Source organism: Notolepis coatsorum (assembly GCF_963971535.1).
Source record: "Notolepis coatsorum genome assembly, chromosome: 14".
In the NCBI taxonomy this organism is placed as follows: domain Eukaryota; kingdom Metazoa; phylum Chordata; class Actinopteri; order Aulopiformes; family Paralepididae; genus Notolepis; species Notolepis coatsorum.
In genome coordinates, this window is record NC_140178.1 from 63,766,892 (window position 1) to 63,794,503 (window position 27,612).

General features: G+C 43.3%; 1 protein-coding gene across 4 annotated transcripts in view; it reads right to left on the minus strand.

The window, feature by feature from the left end:
- The window catches only part of cdc27 (cell division cycle 27), a 191,644-nt gene that overhangs the window by 105,962 nt on the left and 58,070 nt on the right, over window positions 1–27,612 (minus strand). For all 4 annotated transcript variants that reach the window (XM_084328872.1, XM_084328871.1, XM_084328870.1 and 1 more), the window contains exons 5-7: window positions 24,335–24,432; window positions 9,396–9,541; window positions 8,751–8,950 (exon numbers count right to left, since the gene is read on the minus strand). In XM_084328872.1, the coding sequence (XP_084184998.1) occupies window positions 8,751–8,950; window positions 9,396–9,541; window positions 24,335–24,432 (444 nt within the window). The remainder of the gene's footprint in view (window positions 1–8,750; window positions 8,951–9,395; window positions 9,542–24,334; window positions 24,433–27,612) is intronic.

The following is a 27,612-nucleotide window of genomic DNA, read 5'->3' on the forward strand; positions in this document are numbered from 1 at the left end:
TGCTAGACAGGATCACAAATGACTTCGGCAGGTGGTCAAAATAAAAAAAACTCATTACAGGCCCGAGCGTCAATAGTTAAGATGAATGTTTTGCCCAGAATTAACTTAATCATCTCAATGTTGCCAGTACCCCCTCCTGTTGGTTACTGGCAAAAACTACACTCGGCTGCATATAAATTTATTTGGAACAACAAACATCCACGATTAAAAAGATCCACTGCACAGCGAAATAAATCCGACAGGGGTTTCGCCTTTCCAGAATTCTACTATTACTTTAAAGCGTCCTCTTTAAGATCACTGATCACTTGGCTTGATTCTCAAGCATTAGTATCCTGGAGGCGCGTATCACTTCCGCAACGGATTTAGTCGGATTTCGGTTTCCGGGTTCGCCTGATTGGCCGCGACGGCCACGTGACACGCCCCCGCGGCAGCGGCAGACTTCACTGCCGCTTTCCCACTTCAACGCCAGAGCAATATTGTCGCGCCATCTAATAATATTGTTGCGTTGTGGAAAGCAGGATGAGAGAGCGTAGATTTCAGTGTGTATCATTTAATCATTTATCATTTAACATTTGAAAGGCATACATTGTTGTCATACAGAAGTACAGAATACTTTTATCCAAAATGCTTCTTACTGTTAGAGACTGTGCTAGACAAGATAAGTATGAAATAAAATAGTATAGCATAAAATCTACGCCCTCATCCTGCTTTCCACAACGCGACAATATTATTAAACAGCAGCTCTGTCATTGAAGTGGGAAAAGTGAGCCGTATTGTATATTAGTACATTGCATAGTATATTGTATATTGTATGGTAACTCAGTTACTTCTATTCTGCATCGAACATTGTACATATGTCTATACTGAACAGCGTGACCTCTATTTTTACTTCTATTTTACATGCTATACTATTTTATTTCATACTTATCTTGTCTAGCACAGTCTCTAACAGTAACAGTAAGAAGCATTTTGGATAAAAGTATTCTGTACTTCTGTATGACAACAATGTATGCCTTTCAAATGTTAAATGATAAATGATTAAATGATACACTGAAATCTATGCTCTCTCATCCTGCTTTCCACAACGCGACAATATTATTAAACAGCAGCTCTGTCATTGAAGTGGGAAAAGTGAGCATTAAACAGCTGTTAAATGATAAATGATTAAATGATACACTGAAATCTACGCTCTCTCATCCTGCTTTCCACAACGCGACAATATTATTAGATGGCGCAACAATATTGCTCTGGCGTTGAAGTGGGAAAGCAGCAGTGAAGTCTGCCGCTGCCGCAGCCGGGATTCAAAGCCAACTAGCCGGCTAACCCAGCTCGCTAAATGCTGCATTTAGCTAGTTAGCTGAACTGGAGCTAGGTAGCCAGGTAGCTAAATGCCCCGCGACGGTGGTTGAACTGGAGCTAGGTAGCCAAATGCCCCGCGACGGTGGTTGAACTGGAGCTAGGTAGCCAGGTAGCTAAATGCCCCGCGACGGTGGTTGAACTCGAGCTAGGTAGCCAGGTAGCTAAATGCCCCGCGATGGTGGTTGAACTGGAGCTAGGTAGCCAGGTAGCTAAATGCCCAGCGACGGTGGTTGAACTGGAGCTAGGTAGCCAGGTAGCTAAATGCCCCGCGACGGTGGTTGAACTGGAGCTAGGTAGCCAGGTAGCTAAATGCCCCGCGACGGTGGTTGAACACTGTTTTTTTCACTGGTAGTTTGTGGAAATGAACCAACTTTCCTCTCTTTCACACGGTAAAATTAGTGTGAACAGCCAGGAGCAATACAAAAAGAACCACCGCGGTCCCGTTGTTTGGTAGGCAACGTTGCATTTACTGACACTCCATGTTTACTAGGCAGCTAACCAGCAGGAGCCAGACCAAACCAACACGTGACGTCACCAAACAAAATGGCGGCGTCCATGTTGATAAATGCTTCAAAAAAGGACATAACAAATCGTTTTCTTAGAAACTGCTTATTTTTATAACGTGATTTTTTCTGTGGCTTATCTAAATACTAATTTGATGCTATGACTGTTTATATCGCTATGCTTCATCTCCCCTTTAATAACAATTCAATCCGTATTGCACATCAACCTATCAGATATCCTGGATGGGAAAAGAAAGGCATACCAAAGTGGGCTGGTCCAACAACTTTTTTTTTTTTAGTTTTTTTTTCAGTGTGTGGGCCAGTGTGTGGGCCAGTGTGTGAGTCGGTGTGTGGGCCACTAATGTGGGCCGGTGTGTGGGCCAGTGTGTGAGTCGGTGTGTGGGCCGCCTGTAGCTTTATGCCAAGCAAGCAGTGCAAAAATGCTTCCGCATTCGTCACCGCACGCTAGTGCGGTAAAGCGCCCTTCTTTTCAGGCCCCGCTTAGACAAATTCTACCGTGCGTGCACCGGCGGCGGCGTGCTCGCTCAGGTGCGTGCGTGCGCCGGCGTGCTCGCGCGAGGTGCATGAGATCCCGCCTTGGTTGGAATTACGTAACCGTCGAAATACGCCATGACTCTCATTCGGCGCTATAGCTCACCTCGCAGAGCAGTGGTCCTGCGATCCTGCGGTCCGTTGTTGGTGAGTTCGAATCCCATCAAATCTTTTTTTTTTAACGTGATTTTTTTTTTAACGTGTATTCTTTCGCCGGTTAAGGTTAGGCATGGTTAAGGTTAAGGTTAGGCATTGTTTCGGAGTTGGTTAAGGTTAGAACGGTTAAGTTTAGGCGCTGTTAAGGAGCTGGTTAAGGTTAGAGTTTGTGTTAGAGAATGGCAATATTCTTTCTATGGTTAAGGTTAGGCATTGTTTCGGAGTTGGTTAAGGTTAGAACGGTTAAGTTTAGGCGCTGTTAAGGAGCTGGTTAAGGTTAGAGTTTGTCAAAGAGAATGGCAATAGACAGCCTATTTCCGCGCGACCTGGGCGCTGGGCGGCGGAAAATGAAAGGCGCATTACTGCACGCCACTATGGTAAATTTTTGCACTGCTTGCTTGGCATAAAGCTACACGCGTGTGGGCCACTAATGTGGGCCAGTGTGTGGGCCAGTGTGTGGGCCAGTGTGTGGGCCAGTGTGTGGGCCAGTGTGTGGGCCAGTGTGTGGGCCGGTGTGTGGGCCAGTATGTGGGCCAGTGTGTGGGCCGGTGTGTGGACCAGTGTGTGAGTCGGTGTGTGGGCCACTAATGTGGGCCAGTGTGTGGGCCGGTGTGTGGGCCGGTGTGTGGGCCGGTGTGTGGGCCGGTGTGTGGGCCAGTATGTGGGCCAGTGTGTGGGCCAGTGTGTGGGCCGGTGTGTGGGCCAGTGTGTGGGCCAGTGTGTGGGCCAGTGTGTGGGCCAGTGTGTGGGCCAGTGTGTGGGCCAGTGTGTGGGCCAGTGTGAGGGCCAGTGTGTGGGCCAGTGTGTGGGCCAGTGTGTGGGCCAGTGTGTGGGCCAGTGTGTGGGCCAGTGTGTGGGCCAGTGTGTGGGCCACTAATGTGGGCCGGTGTAGTGTGTGGGCCGGTGTAGTGTGTGGGCCGTATGTGGGCCGGTGTGTGGGCCATTATGTGGACCGGTGTGTGGGCCAGTGTGTGGGCCGGCAATAAAACAATAAACAAGTTGCATAAACTAAATCAGATTAAAAATGATCACAGTTCTGGTTTGCCTTAAGATGGAGTTTAAGATAATAAATTTATAATTTAGGACCTGCTCAGAGGTCATCAATCGGCACACATGCGATGCATGCATGCAATTCGTATCTGCGATTAACCCATCCCGTCGTCCTTCCCCCCCAAGGGCAGCCGGGAGCAGACAGGCGTCAACGTGAGCCGCGCCAGGGGACCAATCCAAGTGCTCCTGTCCGTCTTCGTCAAGGACGCCACAGCGTTAGCGATCTATTGTTGTGCATGTTTTTCCATTGGGTTTATCTTATCGGGGGGGAAACCCTTGCGAGCACGGGGAGAACATGCAAACTCCACACAGAAAGGCCTGGGAGATACCCCACCTGGGTACCTGGCATCATGGAAACCTGGTCCCCAAGCGGGAATCGAACCCTGGACCGTCTTGCTGTGAGGCGACAGTGTTAACCACTACACCACCGTGCCGCCATGGAGTATGTAGGGCAATCTCTAATCACAACTGGTAGGCTATTCCAGTAGTTACCACCTTTAACAAAGAACACAGTTTTTGCAAAGGTAGTATACCAAAAAGGCACCTTACAGTCCCCTCTACTGATGGCCCTGGTGGTAATGCCAGTGTCTGCTTTCTGTTGGATGAACTCATTCAATGGGGGAGGGGCAAGTCCATGCAGAACCTTGTACATGAAGCAAGTATATTTGAAAACTTGGAAATTCTCTAAACTTAGCATGTTATGTTTTTCTAAAACATTAGTGATGAAATGAAATTGGTTTCCTATCAAATACTTTTATGGCTTTTTTGTAGAGTAATTATATTGGTGTAAGAGTAGTGACATATGAAAGAGAAACAGTACTCGATATGTGATAAAATCATTGAATGCAGAAACATCCTTGCAGCATTAACTGGCAGGCAGGGCCTGATCTGCCTGAAGTTTTCGATGTTAAACTTGACTGAGTTTGTCACTTTCTTCACATTACTTTTTGAAGGTCAATGTAGAGTCCAATGTGACCCCAAGATACTTGAATTAATGTACAATGTCCAGCTCCGCCTCTCCCAGAAACACATTAGAGTGAGTGACCTCTACTGGTGACTTTGTGAACATCACACTGTTTTCTTGGTGTTAAGTGAAAGACATGCTTTTGTTAGCCAGTCTTGAATGAGACATGAGACATCAGTGAATGAGATTCACGTTTCCTCCCAACCGCGAGTAGGCCTAGAAAATGGAGAACACAAAAAAGAAAGGGTGGAGCTGAAAAAGCTAGAATTAAAAAAACTAAAATTGCTAGTAAAAGACGCAAAACAATGTTCTAAAATTACAGACATGTTTAGTAGAGGAAGGGCTGGCGTTAGAGTAGCTGCTGCTGCTAATGATGATGAAGTTCAAGTGGAAGGAACCAACAGTAACATGACAGGTGCGTGCAGTAGCCTAGTGCATATTCTACTGTTGGTGTCTGTCGGTTCATGAGGGCTAGCTAGCCTATACTAGCTCTTGCAGTGATTTCAGTCATTCTATTACAAGACAATGTGCTTTCCGTATTCCTGATTCCTTACAGCACTTGGACGTAAATAGTCGTGACTTGTGACGTTTTTTTCTCTGACTAAAAGTTTAGTTAGCAATATTAGGACTAGTGCCCACCACAGCATCAGAAGCTAAGGTTCTAACCTAGAGAGCCAATCAGAACCTAGGACGGGCTGCAAATTAATCGGCTACTAATATTATAATAGTAAATACTAAAATAAAATACTATTATGTTCCCTTCCAAATTTTCATGTTGATATAATATTGGTAATCTAATTGATTGAATAGTTGCCATTTTACATGCTTAAATAAGATGTACCTTAGAATTCCCAACTGTTAGCCATGTTCTCGATCTGTATATTATGATTAGTCTCATCTACATGTTTGTAAATAACCACAGCTAACTAGCTTAAGCTAACAACTAGGTCAACTACTACCCCGTAGTTAAACAAATGTGATTGCATATAACAGCTAACTGCTACAGCTAAGTTGTTGAATGTATTTATGATAACTCAAGACGCAGAGAGTGTGGGTGTACAGAGAGAGAGAGAGAGAGCGAGAGCGAGAGCGAGAGCGAGAGCGAGGTCTTTCGATGTTGATTAAACGGCAAGCAACTAATGTCATGAGTGCCAAATTATAAGACAATAAATCCAATCTAACTGAAATTGTGTAGCACAGACCTTTCTATGGATCAAAACCTCAATATTATTATGGTGTAGTTAATAATTCATGTATCATTAATCCCTAGGCTAATGAGGTACTAAGATGTTAGTAAAAAAAAAAAATATGCCAATGACAGGAAGTAACGATATATGTATGTGTGTGTGTGTGTGTGCACTGTGCACGAGTGCACATCTAGGGGCGGGGTGTAGATTTTGTCTCCCTGATGTTGACTCCTTAGCCACAGCCTTGGGTTGTTTAATACTGGACAAGTGTTTCATAACGGCCGTTGTGTGGGCCGGTTTCGGGGCCGGTGCGTGGGCCGGTGTGTGGGCCGGTGCGTGGGCTGGTGCGTCTGAATGTCCCGGGCTGAATTTGTGTCCCAGTCCGCCACTGCCCATTAGATATTCCACTTGAGCACCACAGATTTCACAAATTCTTTTATGACAAGGAGACGTCGAGAGGCTTCGTCTCTGACTTTTATCGCCACTTACTTACGTCCTCATATAAGGTCCTTCCCCTAGACTCGGTTTGGCGGAAGGATATCCCAAACCTGGAAGTAGATTTTGATTGGGATGCAGTCTGGGAAAATGTTCAGCTATCATCACGCAACCCAGATCACCAACAGATTAATCTTAATTTCGTTCATAGGACTTACCTGACCCCTAGACGATTGCACCTAATGGTTCTCAGATCGGACCCTTGATGCTCCTTGTGTTCAAACGGTGCTATTGGTACATATATGCATATGTATTGGGAATGCCCTCCTGTCGAGACTTCTGGAAAAATGTAACTACTCAATTATCACATTTTTTGTCTCTGACCATAACTACGCTGCCTTCTGTATTGTTGTTGAATGATGTTTCTCAGTTATCGACCTCTGTACATGTAAAGAGACTCATTTTGGCGGGTCTTACGGCTGTCAAAATGTATAGCGTCACGCTGGATTCAACCGGATAAAATGTGCCGGAAGGTATGGGTTCTTACCTATCTCGATGTGATTTATCTAGAGATATCGACTGCATGAATTTTAGGTGTTAATGAAGCCAGCATAGCAGGCTGGGTAGCCGTGGTGGAGAAGATAAAGGAACGCATATTAATTTGTATTTTTCTGATGTTAAATGAAGTAGTGGATGTATAGTCCATGTGGGGGTCCTGAGGGGGGGGGGGGGGGGGGGGGGGAAGAGAGCGAGGAAGAGCGAGCAAGAGCCCATGTATTGCATTTTTTTTTTTTTTTTTACATCTTTTTAATCTACATTCATTCTGATTTAATTACTGGACTGTCATTATTGTTATTATTATTTCTGTTATTGTCCTGTCATTTATCATTGATTATTACTGTTACAGTATTGTTTGTCTTGTTTCATGTTAAAAAAGGGAAAATAAAAAACATTAGTTAAAAAAAAACAGTCTGCATCCCCTTAACAATTGTTTGTATTGAGCCGTACTGTATTGTACCCATTCTGCAATCTGTTAAATAACGTTTTCATCCATTCATTCTACTAGCGTTAACGTTACTACGCTAATGTATGCTAGCTGCAATGCTAACTATTATAATAGAAAATCCCAATCACATTAGCATGTAAGCTAACAAAATCTGCGATCTTTTTGTGAGACTAAACTCTCCACTCTTGGTGGTAAATTGTGTTGATGTTGGTTTTGTTTCATCAACAAATGAGGCAGAACACAGTGAATGTATAATTGTTTGTTTATTGCACTTTGTTCTGGCTGTGAGCTGATGTTTGGCTGTGAGCAAGGAGGGATGTTTGTGTTCCAGGCTTCAGTTCAGTTTCCGGTATTAACACTTTGAATGCACACGCCCGAGAATATTCGTTTTATTCGTTTTTTTTTTATTTATTATTAGCGATCTGAAATCATATTGCATCAAGCGAGTCTACCGTTTGAGATCCAGCCACCCCAGGCGCTCAGATGTGAAAAAAGCGCCCCCTATCGTCTCCCAGATGGTAATTCACCCTTTTGGATTGAACTCAATGAAAATGAAGAGAAAAAACAACCCGCTCTCCACATTTTACTTCTCACTCATGCAACCGCCGTCGACCAGTTTCACTCTGGAGTTTCAGAGCAGCGGAGATTATGTGTTTTTACAGTATACACGTGAATCAATAAAAAGATTGATTTTTCCGAATGGCGATCAGGAATTGGAATAATCCATTTGGATACCATCTGATCTCAGGTAAGGAATCTATTTTTACCAGTATTAGGATAATCAGACTCATTTTCACAGAGATATAAGCTTTTATGTGATTATGTGATATTGCTGTTTGGCTGTGCGCGCCGTCAGGAAATAGGAGAATCGATTTTCAACTTGCGGCACGAGCGTGCATGCGCACACATATACTATCGATAATCTAGCGTTTATTTGAAAACTATTCATAAATAGGCCGAACAATGACAACGTTCTAGAATATTCCAGTAAAAGGCGATTATCATGGAATGTGTTGTTTTTTCCGTGAAAACTAGTGATTTTCAAAATGCTAGAAAACAGAAATGAAGCGATAAAAAAACAATCTGCTACGACAATGTTGACTGGAAAATGAGTCTTTGATAAGCGACGGGCAGATTAGATACATAGCCATAATTTAAAACATAGATTAGGTGATATTAACGTTAACATTGGAGTGGATGTGGGCATTCAAGGGGGTAAAAAGGAAAACACGGCTGGCTCTCAAAGTGTTAACACTAAACCATTCTGATTGGTTGAAATTGCCTTCATGTTTGAACTTACATCGCCACCTATTGCTTTGGCATTGTACTACATGTATATTACGTCACTCTGTAGCAGCTTTTCCAGTTGCGTGAGGACGCAGTTATTTTTTTAAACCACCCATGTATACAGAGGAATATTTATTTTTCAAACATTGGTGTCAAAAATACCCGTGATCGTGTGGACTGGGCCTAAGGTGTGTGTTTATTGTGTGCTTTGTCTGTCTGTGTGCGTGTCTCTGTGTCTGTGTGTGTATTACCTAGGTGTAAGGGGACCGAGTGCGGCTGGCCCTCCCAGTAAGCTCCGTCCACTTTTAGGTTTGTTCTGCTTGGCCAATAGGGCGCCGGCTGATCCCATGGAAACAGTATCCGGGGAGATGAGGGAGGAGTCAATGTAGGAAACTGACAAATCAGACGTCAGCTTGCTGTTGGACGACTCCAGATTCAATCGATTTAACTCCTGGAGAGGGAAGACAGTCAGAACAGAACCCCTATAGAACTATAAACCCCAACCCTATAGAACCCTACAGACCACAGAACCCATACAGAACAACCCATGCACGACCCCACATAACACTACAAAACAACTCCTACAGAACACCACATAACCCATACAGAACCCTAGAGAACACAGCAGAACCCATACAGAACACCACAGGACCCTAAAGAACAACCCCAGACGTTGAACCCATATAGAACCCTACAGAAGAACCCATGCACAACCCTACAGAACACCACATAACCCTAGAGAACACCACAGAACAACCCATGTACTACACTAAAAAACAACCATTGCAGGACCCTACAGAACACATATAACCCTACAGAACAACCCATAAAGGACCATACAGAACCCCTAGTTGATATAACCATTATAGTGTTTAGGGTGTGTATGATATAACTACCAGTGTGTCCTGAGGAGTCTCCATTAGAGCAGTGTCTAGGCGATGGGAGGGATTGTGGGCGGGGCTGACAGGAGGAAGAGGAGGGGCTACAGAGAAGGTTTGGAGAGAGGACACTCTGAAGACCTGGTCTGGATCTGGCTTCTCACCTACAGATCAGATTACACAGATCCGATTATACAGATCTGGTTACACAGATCAGATCATACAGATCAGATTATACAGATCAGAATACATAAGATTATACAATACAGATCAAATCGGATTATAGAGGTCAGAACAGATTATACAGATACATTATATAGATCAGAATATACAGAACAGATTATATAGATCATATTATACAGATCTGATTATAGAATAGAAGTACTTTATTGATCCGGAGGGAAATTCAGCTCACAATAAACATTTCGGTATTCAAAAATCTAAAATCACAAATAATAAAAATACAGTCAGGGATATACATTCTAAAATATGTATATACCGGTACATTCTAAAATATACAGCCAAAAATATACAGTAGTGTTTCCCCTAGGATTTTTTTTTCGGGGGGGGGGGGGGGGTGGTAGGCCCCCTAAAACTACTAGTGTTGTCGCGGGGCGTGCCTGTCACGGATACGTGGTGTCAACAGTGTTGTCATAGACACGCGTAGTAAGGCGGTTGTTAGTATCGGTGCATTTCTCTACACTGAGCTGAAATGAAACGATTGCACATTAGGTAAATAAATATTAACAATAATAAATTTAATTAACTTATTTACAATTATACATACAGTAATGACAACACACATATGAACTATTTACAATACAGGGAGGCACATACAACACTCATAACTATTTACAACCAGTGTCAGAGCGAGCGCACTCAAGTTGTTTGGAAATTCTGTGCACACTGGACGCTCTGACCGAAGAGTCAGTTTATCAGAGCGAAGGTTATTAACTCACCTTAACTAGGGCCCTATGAAATCCGTTTTATCTTTTCCCGTTTTCGGATATGAATTTTACTGTTTTTCGGAGTTCTCTGGTTTTATATTTTTTCCTTTGGATTTAACCAAAAAAACAATACAAAATTATGTATTTAACTAACTTTAATAACAGTACATCTGCAAACAGTGCCAGTGTAGTTCAATGTTCAGTGCCAGTTCAATTATGAGGTTTCTTTTTTCAATTCAGTTGAGTTCAATGCTTTTTCAACTGCCAGTGCAGTGCAATAACTAAATACAAAATAATAATTTGTTTAAAGGAAATTAGAAAAAAAATGTCAAATGTAGTTTATTTCAAAGAGATGTCCTTTAACCTCTTCCGCCCGTGCAGTCCGGCGCCGGACCGCAAATGACATCACGTCATTAATCAAGCTCTCCAGACATAATTATCATTTTTTAAACGTATTCAAGAATAAACATCATAACCATGTCACAACAGCAGTTATAATGTATATTTTCATCAATACGGTTGTTTACCAATAGGTTAAAGTGTTATTAGTGAGATTTAAGTTTTTGAAATGTGTTTGTTGTGGTCGCGGAGATCCGACTTCTAGCTTTCTGCAAGCAAATTACTTCCTGATTATTATTTTTTATTTCTCTAATTACTCTGGATTATATACCACAAAACTGAATGTTATTGGCATATATTGGAGCGCAGTTAGTTTGTCTCCCCTATTTTGATCATTTAGCAACCATCCGATTTGAAATCAGTTTCAAAATGGCAGAGCTCTTGCAAGAATAAAAAACAGACTGTACATAAACTACAGTAGATTTCATTATCTGTTCTTCATGCACGCCTGGTGATACTAAATCCAAATTGAACTGGGCCATTTGAAAGAGAAGATTTGGCCCAACCAATTTGGCCCCAAAGCATTGGTCCGGATGGGAAAATTCAGTACTGTATCTACAAAACCTTCTGTTTAATCATCTTCCCTTTATTAATTTCCTTAGATTTTTTGTACACGTGATCTCAAGAAGGTACTGAACAAGCTCAGTTCTTCATGTCTGGTCCTTTTTAGGTCCTTTATTCACCGTCAAAAGATGCAAAGAAAAATTATGATTCATATTCTCCTTTGTTTCATCACAATTTAAGCAAGCCTAGTAATAGACACAATATTTCTGATACTGGGAATACATTCACTGAGGTCCATAGATGTCCCTAGATACCAAGAACATGCAAATGGACCTTGTAGAAGTGGAACAATATTCCATTTACTTATGTATTTTAGGCGGATTTTCAGAAAATAGGGCTCCAGGCTAAGAGGTTATAGGTTCATGCATCACCATTGTGATACATGATGGTTAGGCCTTTGCGTTTCTCAGTGATGGATTCTCTTTTGTCGGTCAACAGCGTTTTGTACTTGCTGAAGCTTCTCTCTGTATAATTATTTTTTAACATTATCTGGCCATCATGGGCGGCGTAGCAGAGATTGCGCTTGTCACCAATGCAAGAGACTCCGGTCTCGACTCCCCGAGTCAGCATTGCCTGCGGCTTGGGCCAGTCGTCATACTATCTCAATTGGCAGAGGTAGCGGGTGGAAAGTCGATGGGTGGGGATTGGACGTTGTGGACAGCGACTCCTACAGGTCGGTTGGGTGACGCCTGTACAGCAGAGACAGGAAGTATCGGGGGCAGCGTGAGCCTACTCCTCGCCACTGAGTCTGCGCTGTCTGGTGAAAAGATGCGACAGGCTGCCTCCTCACTACAGCCGACCAGTGGGAGGCATAGTCTAGCAACGTTCAAGACAGGGGAGGGGAGAATTGAAGGGGAGAATTGGCGATACGAAATTGGGATGGGAGAAAAATAAGGAGAAAAAGTAGATAAAAAAATTAAAACATTATCTGACCATCCTCAGTAAATACTATCAAACTTTCGCACGCACGCACGCACACACACACACAGAAAGGGAGAATGGCTTATATCAACTATCCAGTTTGTTTTTATAGTGTAACATTTGGTTACTTGCAGGAGAGAGAGAGACTGAAACTTGTTACACGCGACGATAGTCAGTCTCGGAATTGTCTCGGAATGGATTTGGTAGCTTTTTTCTGTGTTTCCGTAGACCGTGCGCCACCGTTTTAAAGTCTTAGTGAAGATTGATTTATATGAAAATCTATTTATGTATAATTTAGCTAGCTCGCAGACGTTCGTGATTAAAGCAAACTTTTAAATAACGTTTATTTTTTTATATAATTTTTTCGGGAGGGGCGGGGGGTCCTGTTGGCAAGGCGGCAATGGTAGGGGAAACGCAGCAGTAAGATGTACAGTAATAAGTGTAGAAGATTATAATGTCAACGTAAGGGTAAAAGTCATAAGTCAAAAAGTCCAGGAAGATATGTACCGTCATTCTGTGCTCAGTGAGGCACAGTGATGCGTTACATAGTCTGATGGCTGTTGGAATGAAGGACTTTCTGTGCCAGTGTTGCATCTTGGGAATCTTAGTCTAACACTAAACGTGCTCCTTATATCAGCCAAGTCCGTGTATAGTGGGTGGGAGGGGTTGTCCATGATGGCGTGGAGCTTAGCCAGGCTCCTCCTCTCTAACACCACCACCAGAGTTTATGACTTGGCTTTTCCAGCCTGCTTGCGTCCCCTGCTCTCAGTCCGCTGCCCCAGCAGGTCACTGCGTACAAGAAGGCGCCCGCCACAACCGACTCATAGAACATCCTTGTACAGACGTTGAAGGATCTCAGCCTTCTGAGGAAGTAGAGTCGGCTCTGGCCCTTCTTGTAGAGTGCCTCATCGTGTTTAGACCCGTTCAGCTTATAGTCAATGTGTACTCCAAGGTATTTGTAATCCTCAATATCCATGTCGACCCCCTGATGGAAATGGGGGTCACAGGTGTACTCCACCTCCTCCTCCCCAGATCCACAGCCAGTTCCCTGGTCTTAGGCGGCGGTTACACCTTTCGTATCATCTTCGTATTGTTTTCATATGCGTATCGCTGCGACGTCGTGCGCCTCGAGTCACACTTTCGTTTTTTTTTCGTTTGTCACCCGAGCACACTGATGTAGTACACTGCCAAAGCAGTAGGTGGCAGTAGGTGGCAAACATGAAGGCAATTTCAACCAATCAGAACGAATGTGCCAATACACTTCCTGGAAGCTCCAGCAAAGAAAATGTCAATAAGGCAGGCGCCTATGCCGCGCCACCATCTTGCCTATTTACTCAATGCAGCAATTCTTTTTCAGCAAAGCCTAATAAAAGTGCAATAAACAAAACGGATACATTCACTGTGTGTTCTGCCTGTCATTTGTTGATGAAACAAAACTAACATCAACACAAGTGACCACCAAGAGCGGATAGTTTAGTCTAAAAAACGATCGGTAGCATTGTTAGCTGCATGCTAACGTCAATAGAGTATGCCATTATAACAATATAGCATTGTGGCTAGAAGCTAACGTTAGCTCACGCTACTTAGCCAGCACCAAAACTGATATCGCGAGCTATCAGTAGTTAGATAACATTAGAGACAACGCTGTGTGTATTAAACAAAGGTGAATAGATGACTGGGCCATTTTGTTTAATGCTTGTTAAGTTGAAAGAGGAGCTCTGAGCTAACAGGGTCTGAATCCTGATAGCTCACGTTAGCCAGCTGCTCATGCAATCGGTAATGCTAGCAGAATGAATGGATGTAAACTTTATTTAACATATTGCATATGGGTACAATACAATACGGCTCAATACAAACAATTGTTAAGGGAATGCAGACTGTTGTAGCTTGGACTGGGGTCCTTATAACAATAACTTGACAACACATGGTAGCTGAAGCTATTTGGGACACAAGCTATGTCCCAAACACACACACTGTTGTCACCGGAAGGGCACGCAGATGGTATCTACTGCGCATGGGCGTTTTCGCAACAACGGCTCCGTGCTGACTACACGCTGTTGTCGATTAGTTTTTTTTGCGTATCTCCAAACACAAACACAATTTTGCGTTTCAGCCGTATCCACAAAAAAACGCCAAAAAACGCATTTCTGTGTAATAGGGACATCAAACATCGTCAAAAACGTATAAAAAAATGCCAGGAATACACTAGTCTAACCATGGCCTTAGTCACATTGAGCTGGAGGTGGTTCTTTTCGCACCATGTGACGAAGTCCACCACCAGTGCCCGGTATTCCTCAACCTCATATTAATCACCATCCTTTATACATTCCACTATCGCAGAGTCATCAGAAAACTTCTGGAGGTGGAAGGACTCTGACTGATAGTGGAAATCGTTGGTGTAGACCAGGGGTCAGCAACCTTTACTATCAAAAGAGCCACTTTTCCCCCCTCCCACAAAATAAAATGCTCAGGGAGCCACACAACCTATTTACCCTTAAAATGAAGATAACAGTGTATAACGTTTTATATATCCCCAAGAATACCCCACATTTAGCATAAAACGCCTGACAATTGCATACCAAAAGTAATTTGCGATTTATTATACTTTATACTTATAGCACACAGTTTGTTGCTGTTTTTACCTGTTATAACAAAGGAAAACCTCAAACTCTTATGAAGGAGAAAAAAATACTGGCTGTGTAGACCTATTTTTAAATAAAACACAGAAGAGGAGACAAAACACTGGTGTCTGTAGACAGACTTTGAAATAAAACCCTGAACTATGCAGATCTATTTGAGTCCTTCCCTTATTTGTGGAACATTTATAAAATAAAAAGTAGTCCACTTTGAAAAAAAGACTACTATGTGTACTTTGAAATAAAACACAGAAAAGGAGAAAAAAAACACTGGCATCTGTAGACCTACTTTGAAATAAAACCCTGAACTATGCAGATCTATTTGAGTCCTTCCCTTATTTGTGGAAAATCTATAAAATAAAAAGTTAATTTCAGGGCGGCTGAGTGGCGCAGTGGGCAAGGCGCTCGCCACTAACGCAGGAGATGCTGGTATCGAGCCCAGCTCTCTGCGTTGCTACCGGCTTGGCCGGCCGTCATACTAACACAATTGGCAGTGTTAGAGGGTGGGAAAGCCGGTGGGTGGGGATTGGACGTTGTGGACAGCGATTCCTACAGGTCGGTTGGGTGACGCCTGTGGTATAATATAATGTTCTCATGTAAATATATTCCCCTCCCCTTTCTCCCCCTTGCCTGTGCCCCCCCCCCCTCTCTGTGGAGTGGGACACCCCCCCCCCTTTTCTCCCCAATCCTCTGCCCCTCTCCCCAAACCTGTATCCCCCCCCCCCCCCATTTGACCTATCAAATGGGACCACATCCCCCCCCTTGTTAACTATATAAGTCTCCCTCAGAGACCAATCCTGGTCTTCTTACCTGGGTCATTTCAGCTGATCACCTGGGGGAAGCCCTCAGCCATTCTCTCTATGTATTCTATCTGTTTGGTTAATAAACCTTGTTATTATCCAAACCTCGGTTGACTGAGAACATTCTTCATCAGGATATCCACAAATATCCCACAATTGGCGTCTACAAACTTGTGACGGACCTCTTTGCGTCCCACCGGCGTGATGTATTGTTTCATCGATACAGAGAAAAGTGAGTATAATAGATGGTCGACCAAAAATGTATGGCAAGGAATTAAAACCTTCCCGCTTTTCTCTGTGCCAGGTGAATATTACAGAATGTTGTCAAATATTGAGATCATGGCTGAGTAAGAATAGCGTGTATTAATATATCTGATCTGTATTGAAAATCGTTACCAGGGCAACGCGTGCACCTGGGTCCTTATCTGGACAGAGGTTCTGAGAGGATGGGTTATATGTGCTATTCCCGAAAGCTTAGGCACAAAATAAGGTTGTTGGATTGCTAACCCTAGTCTAGCTGGTGCAGACTGAAATATAGGCAACAAAATAAGGTTGTTGGATTGTTAACCCAAGTCTAGCTGATGCAGACTAAAATATAGGCAACAAGGCAAGAACCGTGGGCTTATTATGATGTGATATCCTTGGAAAACGCTACTCTGTTGGAACCTATTCTGTGATTCCTCTGCAAAGAGGCGGGAAGTTAGGACCGAGAAGCTGATGGAATCATAATTAGAATTACCAGAGTAGCGTCATAATATTCATTGTTTCAACCTCAAACTAAGCCCACAATCTCTTCCATTCCTGAAAACGATGTATTCGGATTAGATTAACCAATTGATCATACAGATAGCGGGAAGATGATCACGCGATGTCCTAGTAGTACATGATTACGCGATGTCCCGGGAGTACGTGAATGTACATTAAACGGGACATCAGTCGCGGAAAGTACATTAAACGGGACGTTAGTCGCGGGTTAAGAGACCGAGAGTGTGATTAAACGGTATATATAATCTAATATAACGCTGGTAAATTTCGAAGTCAGGTTCGGTCGTTATGATTTTAATAACGATGTATAGTTAAACCAAGGGTAACCAAGCCTTGTCGCAGCGGTGCTGGTCGACTAAACGAACAGCGATCCAATACAGTCAGATATACACACACGTTAACTTATATGTATTAATTTTTGTTTGTCTGTTTAAAGTCTCGTTTGTATGCGCACAGTATGCCGACTGATATCACGCCGAGCATTGAGAGACAAGTTACCGTTATACAGAGAATAACATTGAGGTGCAATTCACGCGACAAACTAGGATAGTAATTTCCGGAACCAACAAAACCGGCCCACGGGAACGACCATTTGGGAAGTATAGTTTTATCGTTTCAGTTTGTTTACGTTTTCACATATGCACAGGCGCGTTCATTCGGTAACAAAACGCTGGTTTAGGTGAATTCCAGGCTATTGAGAGCTCGCGGAAGTGTACCGCATGGATTGAAAAGCGTTATTTCCGCGGCGAATGGGAATGACGTCATACGGTGTGCGCCATGAAGTTATGATTTTATATGAAACTATCCATGGGCGAACGTAATGTTTAATGTGCCCGAGGCCGAGGGTGCGTGAAATCCACGTGTAGTATATGTTTTATTTGTATATGTATGTGCGCGCTGCTATTGGAAAGTGTTGAGTTGCTGTGGCGAGATGCAGAAGAGTGTTTCCAGGGTTGCATTATCCCAGACCACCGGAGAAACGAGCCGAACATTGCATTGATGACACGTAACGTGCTACAGCCTCAGGAACCACTATTCGATTAAAGATACACATGGGCACAAAAGGGGGTAAGTTAATATGGTTATTCAATAACTGAACTGAACTGTGAAGATCCAACGTGAACACGGCAGCTTTTTCCGGTGAGTATGAAACAAACCTATGACACATGACATCGCTTGAGCGATTGTATTGAAGTCCTAATGTAGATGCATGACATAACTATCTTCTCATTGAAGTAAATTACAGCTATCCCATATCGCTTGAGTGATTGTTTTTCATTACTATACACGTTATAAGTCACATAAAGCTAACCTCAATGCCTGTTTCAGATTTGTAACATATCTGTATAGGTTTCTGTATAAAATATCATAAATAGGTTTCTATATCTTAGAATGTGCACAAGGCTAGTGATAAGCCAAACATGCTATGTTTATTCAACAAATCATCTCTATTTTAAAAAACAATATGTTTTAACCCCCACGTTCTCTATAGTTTTTTTTATACGGGGTACCATAGAAAATCATACATCATAACTGAACACAACACAATTTATGAGTAACACACTTACTCCCAGTATAAGATGAAGACTAGATGATGTGTGTTTGAACTCAAAATCAAAGAGAACACACTCAAAAATGGTCTTAGAGGAGTGGGAAAATTAACATGTTTTTTGTGTTTACAGGAGAGGCAGACTGAGTTAACTCTAAATTGAATTACAAAGCAGTGTTTAAACACTCACTCAAACCAGCTGAGGACGATGTGGAGTTGAAAGACAATGCAAATGCCTAGAGAGGACTCTGACCACACAGGTCTCAACTTAGTATCTCCACTATACTTAGTATAGTAGGAAGTATCGCTTTAGATGCAGATTTTCTCTTTGTTACCACGAGACTCAACCGAAGATGGTGTAGAGTTGAGAGACAATCGATTGACCAGTTAAAACAAATCTGCATACAAACACCCACATGTAAATTGTGTTTACAGGAAGCAAACAGACAATCAAGAGGCAGACTGAGTTAATCTACATTTGAACACAAAGCAGTTTGGAGCTAAAGGGAAATCAATTGTGAGACGATAGCAGACACTATTCAGGATGGGCACTTGAAACCCACAGGGTATGGCGTGAGGGAGACAAAACAATGCAAATGCCTGCACTCTGACCACAGGCTTGGTGGACTCACCTGACAATGGATAACAATGGATGGAACCACTTAATTAACATGAATCAGACACAAGTGATGATGTTTCAGTCATGAAAGTCTACCTAATTCCCATACTAACAATAACTAACCAGTTGTTTTCATCATCTCTTTTCAAGAGGCACACGAATTAGAGATATGAATTCTGAATAAAACCAGACAAAGTAGAAGTGCCCGAGATGAAAGATTAATGATGAAAACAACTTTACTTGCAATCTCCTCCTTCTATCCTCTGCTTACAACCACTAACTCCTTGCAATTTCAAGTCTCTCCATGACTGCAAATATCAACCATCAAAATTGGAGCACAATTATCTAAATGTACAAGGTATACACATACATTGATCATTTAGCTGACACTTTTATCCAAAGAGACTCACAGATTCTGTGCGACAAGACATCAGGAAGAGCACGACTCTATCAGCTGAGCAACAAGTCATCAAAGTGTTGAGTGCTACAGTGTAGGTTAGTTTATTAGGACAAATGCATGACAGTAAGGTTAGCTAGGGTTAGATTTATTTGTATCAGTTGAAAGCAGGATAATCATTTACACAATGATTATCAAAATGCACAAGGTGTATTAGAGGTAATTAAATTAATGCTACTTAAGAGTAGACGAGAATTAACTGGCTGCCTAGAATTTATGTTTTCCCCATGCTAAATTATGACGAGCCACACTGAGACGTGAAGAACAACCGAGAAGTCATGGCGAGGTAAGTATCATGAAGAAGCACACCATCGTACACGGCCTGAGGTAAGGTCAACTTCAATTTGACATCAGATTATAAAGATAAAAAGAAATGTTTCTGATTCCATGCAAAGATCGGATCCAAACGATATCAAATGTATGATGATATTACACAATGAATTGAATTAATCCCAAAATGATTTTCCCCTTTAGCAGAAAGGCGTTGAATCATTTATGTGAGGAGGTTTTCTAAGACAATTTTATCATCCTCAGATCATATTGGTGAGAGGACACGACAAGTGAGAAGGAGTGAGACGACGCGTGACCTGAACCACGAACGACGGCAGGACCAGGCAGAGAGGAACACAACCCAGTGACCTGAACGACCCACGACAACATAGGACCACCAGGGACGCCGCCAAGGAGCTGCGGACACAACCAGGACGACGACAGCAACCGTGGGAGAGCCGCCATCCAACCCAGCCACACAACACAGACGTCCCCAAAGGAAGGGGAGCATAGACAGAAAGGACGACATGCAGCCTCACCCCGGCGGCCCGCGGCAGACCATCTACAGAAGGGAACCAGAGCCCTGACCATCAAGATGGATTCCGATGACAAGATTGCCATCCGTGTGAGAGAGAGCGTCCTCTGACTAGCCACTACACCGGCGGGCCCTCGCCCTCCATCAAGTGGTACCGCAATGACGAGGAGAGGACAGCGAAACCAGCACAACACATTCAAAAACGCCCTGACCACCATGTCTCTGGGCCTGATGGGGGCCAAGCGTGAGCACAGTGGCGGATGTGTGGTGGTGATGGAGAGCAGCGCAGACTCCAGGAAAAGAGTCTGCAAGGCCACTATAGTTGACCGCCCCACTGCTACAGGTGACCCTTGACAGGGAATGGACGGCGACCAGTGAATGTTCCCGAATGCATCGTCAACCTGTGGACCAAGAGACTTCTGAACACACATTGTCCACATTGTTATGTATGTATTTAATTTTTACTGTGTTACCGTTTGGCCCTGCCACACGACAGACCGAGAACAGACGATCAACACAACACAGCAACTGTCAGATTCACAAACAAGAACTGTTTCACAGAGTTCATATGTATCTGGAAAATTATTGGTTTATTACTATGCCTTTATGCACAACCATGACATTAGCTCCCCTGAGTCACGACATGAACGACTGAAGGTATGCCAAGATATGTGCACAGCTATAGCCTCTAATGATTATGTTATTTGTTGTTTGATATCAGAGTTGAGGACCAATCATTGATATAGGTATTTTGAGATTAATAAAAGAAAAGGGTGATATCTATTCCCACATCTCTGATATCAAAATAACACAGACCGCAGTCCAATCGATCATGTCATGAATCAAATATGTAAATAATTCTATTTTAAACTGTTATGCCAACCAACAGATCACATTGGCCAACATTTTCATTATTTTAATTGTTTTCTATTTTATTCATTATCTGATAACCGATGGATTACATCGGTCCCATTCTTTTACCATACCTATTCACTTTTACCTGTTCCAAACAACCCTGGTATATTATACATTAATCTCACCCACATTATAAGAGAGAAAAGTGAGTATTGTGGTATAATATAATGTTCTCATGTAAATATATTCCCCTCCCCTTTCTCCCCATTGCCTGTGCCCCCCCCCCCTCTCTGTGGAGTGGGACACCCCCTCCCCTTTTCTCCCCAATCCTCTGCCCCTCTCCCCAAACCTGTATCCCCCCCCCCCCATTTGACCTATCAAATGGGACCACATCCCCCCCCTTGTTAACTATATAAGTCTCCCTCCGAGACCAATCCTGGTCTTCTTACCTGGGTCATTTCAGCTGATCACCTGGGGGAATCCCTCAGCCATTCTCTCTATGTATTCTATCTGTTTGGTTAATAAACCTTGTTATTATCCAAACCTCGGTTGACTGAGAACATTCTTCATCAGGATATCCACAAATATCCCACACGCCGGTGCGGCAGAAACAGGAAGTATCGGGGGCAGCGTGAGCCTCCCACACGTTACTCCTCGCCACTGAGAGTTCGAGCTGCTGCGGTGAAAAGATGCGACAGGCTGCCTCCTCATGTACCGGAGGGGACACGTGATGCAAGGCTTCTATCCTGATAAGAGTTGTACCCTTCCTGATGACTTGTCATACAGAACTTGTAAGTCGCTTTGGATAAAAGCGTCAGCTAAATGACTAAATGTAAATGTATCCTCACTACAGCCGACCAGTAGGAGGCATAGTCTAGCAACGTTCAAGACAGGGGAGGGAAGAATTGGAAATACGAAATTGGGATGGGAGAAAAATAGAAAATGGGGAGAAAAAGTGGACCCAAAAAAAAAAAAAAAAAAAAATGTGTTGTTCGCAAATTTCGCACCACATATCAGGCATACAGGTAAGCCTGCATGGTTAGTCGTGAAAGCAAATTAATCTGTCCACACTGAATTAAACCCTATTTTCCTCAGACTTTCCTTTTTTTGGATTTATCCATGGTTAGCTTACTGGGGGGTCAGAAACTCAAGATTAGCCATTTGCAGACGGCAGGGAGAGGCGCAGGGTGTGACGTACTGTATATTTTAGTTGATGAAATATTTTTGTTGATGAAATATGTTTTCATTTCAGTGTCACAGTATGAAATCGAACTCCAAAATAAGAGAACAAAAAGAAATGTAAAAAAAAAAATGTTAAAAAAATAATAATAATAAATGGGCCAGGGAGCCGCAGCTGATTGGCTAAAGAGCCGCATGCGGCTCTGGAGCCGCAGGTTGTCGACTAGAGCTGCCGCGGTATTGATGTTTTCCTTACCGCACAAATTTGCAAAATATTTCCTACCGCCGCGGTTATTACCGCACACACAAAAAACAAAAAAAAAGTTTGAATGCATTTTTTTCTTTTTTAGTAGTAGTAGTCTACTCTTTATAGCATATAGCCTGCCTCTAGTCTAAATGTCTATCTTTAGAGGATGACTTTGCAGCATGAATATTGTTTGGGATTCGGCAAGCACGCATTAGTTATTGAAAGTGAAACACGGATTCGAAGTTTCCCCTCTGGTCGTGCGCCGTTCACTCGGTGTCGCGGGCAGGGGTGGTTACCCCCCCGACCCTTTCTTATTATTATTACTATAAAGTTACTACTTTATAATAAAGGCATTCGTTTTGTGGCATTAACATTATATAGTTATACGTTCAATAACATCAGCGTATTTACCGGACCATAGCCAGGCAAGCAATACTCAATTCATATCTCAGTTCCTTTCTTTGCTCAGAGCGTGCTGAGTTGTCCCATTCTGCGGTCTGTTAATAAAGTTTTCAATCAGACAAGTGTATAGAACGAAGGGCTTTTATTATAACATTCGTTGCAGACAGTATAATCATTATGTCTCGTTTAGTACTCCTGAGAAGCGATGGTAGTCCACTCCGGCGGGGAGCTAAAGCCAACGTTATTAGCCGTATTGTGATGAGCTCTGATCAATGGCTGACATTCAGGACGTAAAAAACTGCAGGACGCTCCAACGTGTGACGCGTCTCTCTTCTGACCAATCAGTGGTCTGCAATGTTTCACGTGACTTTTCTGGTACCCAATAGGGTCGCTTGGAACCTCGATAGAGGAGTAGGGTATATCTGCAGAGCCGCAAGCCCAACGAGAGGAGGGTACTTTATTATTATTATAAAAAACAGCAGTGATGCGGTATTCAGCCTACTCTGCGGTGGCCGTGATGTAACAGCGATACCGCGGTAATGCGGTAATCGCGGCAGCTCTATTGTCGACCCCTGGTGTAGACAGTGAAGAGGAAGGGGGAGAGGACTGTCCCCTGCGGGGCCCCGGTGTTGCTGACCAGACTGTCTGACACAGTCTTGTAGGCACACATACTGTGGTCTGCCCAGCGCCCATCAGGTAGTCAACAACCCAGGACACCAGGGAAGCGTCAACCTGCATCGCCTCTAACTTCTCCCAGCAGCCCAGGTTGTATGGTATCAAAAGCACTGAAGAAAAAAAACATGACTCTCAGTGAGTGAGTTTAGGCTCTGTTCAGCAGGTAATGACAGCATCCTCTACCCCCAGTCGGGGCTGGTAGGCGAACTGGAGTGGGTCAAGGTGGGGTTTGATCGCTGGGTGGAGTTGCTCTAGGACCAACCTCTCCATGGTCTTCATTATGTGAGAGGTTAGAGCCACCGGCCTGTAGTCCTTGGACGTGAGCACGTAGGGACAGGGACCACACAGGAGGTTTTCCAGTGTCTGGACTTTCTGCAGCCTCAGGCTCATATTAAATATGTGCTGGAGCACATCACACAGCTGAGAGGCACAGGCTTCGAATACCCTTGGGCTAATGCCACCGGCAATGGCAAGTCAAAGTATAGAGAGGAAGTGAATGCACTGGCAACATGGTGCCAGGATAACAACCTCCACCTCAACGTCAGCAAAACGAAGGAGCTCATCGTGGACTACAGGAAGTCCCAAGGGGGGAGAGCACGCCCCCCCTGACTGGCTGCATAACTAACTGCCTGGTATGGCAACGGCTCAGCCACCGACCGCAAGGCTCTGCAAAGGGTGGTGAAGTCAACACAACACATCACCAGGACTGAGCCGCCAGCCATGGACGACCTCTAGTACACACAGAGGTGCAGAAGGAAAACCCTGAACATTCTCAGAGACCACAGTCACTCTAGTCAAACTTTTCACTCTGCTACCGTCTGGCAAACCGGAGCATCCGCACAAGAACCAGCAGGTTCAGGGACAGCTTTTTACCACAAGCCACAAGTAAAAACACACCCATTTCTGTAGAAATGTACCATTTTATTTGATCTTACTTCATTTTGATATCTTGTTTTATTTATCGTACTACTACTACTTATTGGACACACACACACCCTGCACTGCACCTTATCATGCACATACACTACACGCAAGACACTGTAAATAATTGGTTCAAAAAAGGTTGGGCACCCCTGAGCTAGATGAAACAGCTGTCAAGAGGTCAGATGTAAGGGATCAGCGATCAGGTTAACGTACCAATGTGACAGAGGTTCTGGAAAGGCGACCAGAGGAAAGGGTTGAGAGTCAGACTCCTGTGGAAACATTCTGCTCCTTTAGCAAGACGATCTGTCTTACTGCTCAGAGAGAGAGAGAGAGAGAGAGAGAGAGAGAGAGAGAGAGAGAAACATTAATATCCATGTGGAAAAAGATTATAAGAAACATAGTTAGATAGTTATTATCATTAAGATTATGATTATTATATACCCTAACAACACTGTCAGGGAAACTATGGCTTCACATCCAGCATGGCAGATCCTAGGTGTGAACGTGATAACTCTAGCTTTCATTCTAATCATTAATCATTTCTAATTTGCGGTGCACATTCATGACCCCTAGAGGAACAACCCCATTGATTTTAGTGACCCCATGATCTTTCTCTTTCTAGAGCTTCACTATCAGGACCCCTGTCCTTCTCTAGTAAAGAGCTTCACCGAGGGGAAAGAGTGGCTTGGGAGGTTCCCAGTTCGATTCCCGCTCCTCCCAGGCAGCGTGTCCAAGTGTCCTTCAGCAAGACACTTAACCCCTGACTGTTTCCGATGAGCAGGTTAGCACCTTGCATGGTTGCCTCCGCCGTCGGTGTGTGAATGTGTGAGTGAATGGGTCAAATGTGAGGAACAAATTGTAAAGCGTTTTGGAATAAAACCATTTACTCTTCACCAGTAAGAACTTCACTATCTCAGGACCCCTGTCCTTCAATGTTTTATTCATCATCTAAATGTGGCAATACAAGCTTGATATTCAACGTTAAGACTGTTAGTAAGCCAGTGTAAAATTTAGCATAAATTTGTCAAATGTGCAACCCTAGTTTCACCTAGTGTCGTAAGAGACGTATTCGTCGTATGGCTGGATGTACCGAACCGTGACGCATGTACCGTGAAGTCGCGGGACGAATACACGTACCGTTACACCCCTATTACCAGTAGATGTGTCCTAGCTGTGATAAGGTGAATAGTAATATTATTACCAGTAGGTGCCTAGCAGTGATATGGTGAATAGCATTATAATTACCAGTAGATGTTTCCTAGCAGTGATATGGTGAATATTATTATAATTACCAGTATATATGTCCTAGCAGTGATAATGTGAATATTATTATTACCAGTAGATGTGTCTAGCAGTGATATGGTGAATATTATTATAATTACCAGTAGATGTGTCCCAGCAGTGATATGGTGAATATTATTATTACCAGTAGATATGGCCTAGCAGTGATAAGCTGAATATTATTATAATTACCAGTAGATGTGTCCTAGCAGTGATAAGGTGCATAGTATTATTATCGGTAGATGTGTGTAGCAGTGATATGGTGAATATTACAGGTAGGTCCGACGACGCATTGTGATTGGTCTGATCCGTGAGTATATTCATGGTACACTCACGGTTAAATCACCATGAATATACCACTGCGCTGGCTTTAGAATGTTGTAGAAAGTTTCAACTGCCATTCATCAAACGGAAACCGTCAACATGACCTACTCCGCGGACAACATTACGTTTGATTTAACGCACCTGTAGGAGCTATTTGATTGTTTTGTGTTATGTCTGTAGTTGGTTAAGTTCATCACTGGTAGCGCTTTTAAACCGCCCGGGCTCCGGTTCAAGCTCCAGCTCCGTTCTGAACCCTCTGAACCTTGGTGCTCTCTGGCGAACCACCCAGCGTTTACACCCATTTAAGCAGAACCAACATTCCACCGTCTCAGTCATCAACGGGGGCGTTACTCAGGTAAAAATAATGCATGGAGAGCGAGCCTCAGCGCGAGAGCGCACACACAAAAGCACACACGCTGTATACGTTTGAAATGAATCGTTCCAGCAAAGTATGCTTCTATTATTCGAATGACTTGTTTTAATGGGTATCATATAGTAGTAAGTCCTACTGTAGAACATGACATAATAGCATGATATCTGATTTATTAATGCCAAATAATGGACGATGACCGCAATTGGCACTTGAAAAGTGTAAATGGTGGATTAGTCAGTAGTAATTCATGATGGCCCGTTTAGCTCAGCTGGTTAGTGCGCTGCCTGTGGAGCGAAAGGTCCCGAGTTCGAATCTCTTGCTTACTTTTTTATTTTTTTTTTTAACCGTTTAATAATTAATCCACTCTGGTGTCCCAAAAAGGACAATAACACCACCTTATGCATACTGCACCTTATGTGAATACTGTGAATACTGTATATTTCAGTTGGTTAGATAGTCAATTATATTGACTTATTTGTTTACACTGCTTGTGTTGTTTTTACTACCTGTACCCCCCGCCCCCCATCCCCCATGCTGCTATGATGCCTGAATTTCCCCAAGGGGATCAATAAAGGAATATCTTATCTTATCAACCAGAGTGGATAAATTAATTAACGTTACAGAAAAAAAGAAAGTAAGCAAGAGATTCGAACTCTGGACCTTTCGCTCCACAGGCAGCGCAGTAACCAGCTGAGCTAAACGGGCCGTCATGAATTACTACTGACTAATCCATTATTTACACTTTTCAAGTGCCAATTGCGGTCGTCGTCCATTATTTGGCATTAATAAATCAGCTATCATGCTATTATGTCATGTTCTACAGTAGGACTTACTACTATATGATACCCATTAAAAGTCAGTCATTTCTGGAGCATTTCTTTATCCACTCTGGTTGGATGGTGTATTGTACTCGCAAATCGCTTCCTGTTGAATGAATTGGTTGAGTGCAATGCCGACTCTCTACTTTCCCCGTCTTCACAGCCTAGAATATGACACGCCCACTGATGATGTCACGGTTCGCGAGGAAAAACCAACTATTTTCCGGTGCCAGCTGAGCACCGATTTGTCACGTTCTGAACCAATTAATCCCGGTCTGAACACGCCGGCCGGTACGAGATTACGTTCGGGAACCGGCTCCAGCACGGAGCCTGGCTGGTGTAAAAGGGCTATGGGTGGCAGCGCATGGGTTTTTGGATATAGGCACAGGTGTAGGCTATTGCGCAATCAAGGTATGGGCGACGGAGAGGTCTTAGTTTTTACTGCATGCACCACGCTCGTTTCACTATCATAATGTACATTTATATAATCTATTGTTTTGCTCAGCAACCATGTATTTATGTTAATTACTTGAATAAAATGGGAACTTCACCCAACGGCAAGTGACAACGACTGGACATAACTTTTATCTTTAACACATCAAGTGCCAGTCAGCAGGGGGCACTGTGGGCCGTCAGTGCCAGTGCTATGTTCAATGGGGAGAATGCCGTGTTTGCAGTGCTAAATTTTATATTAT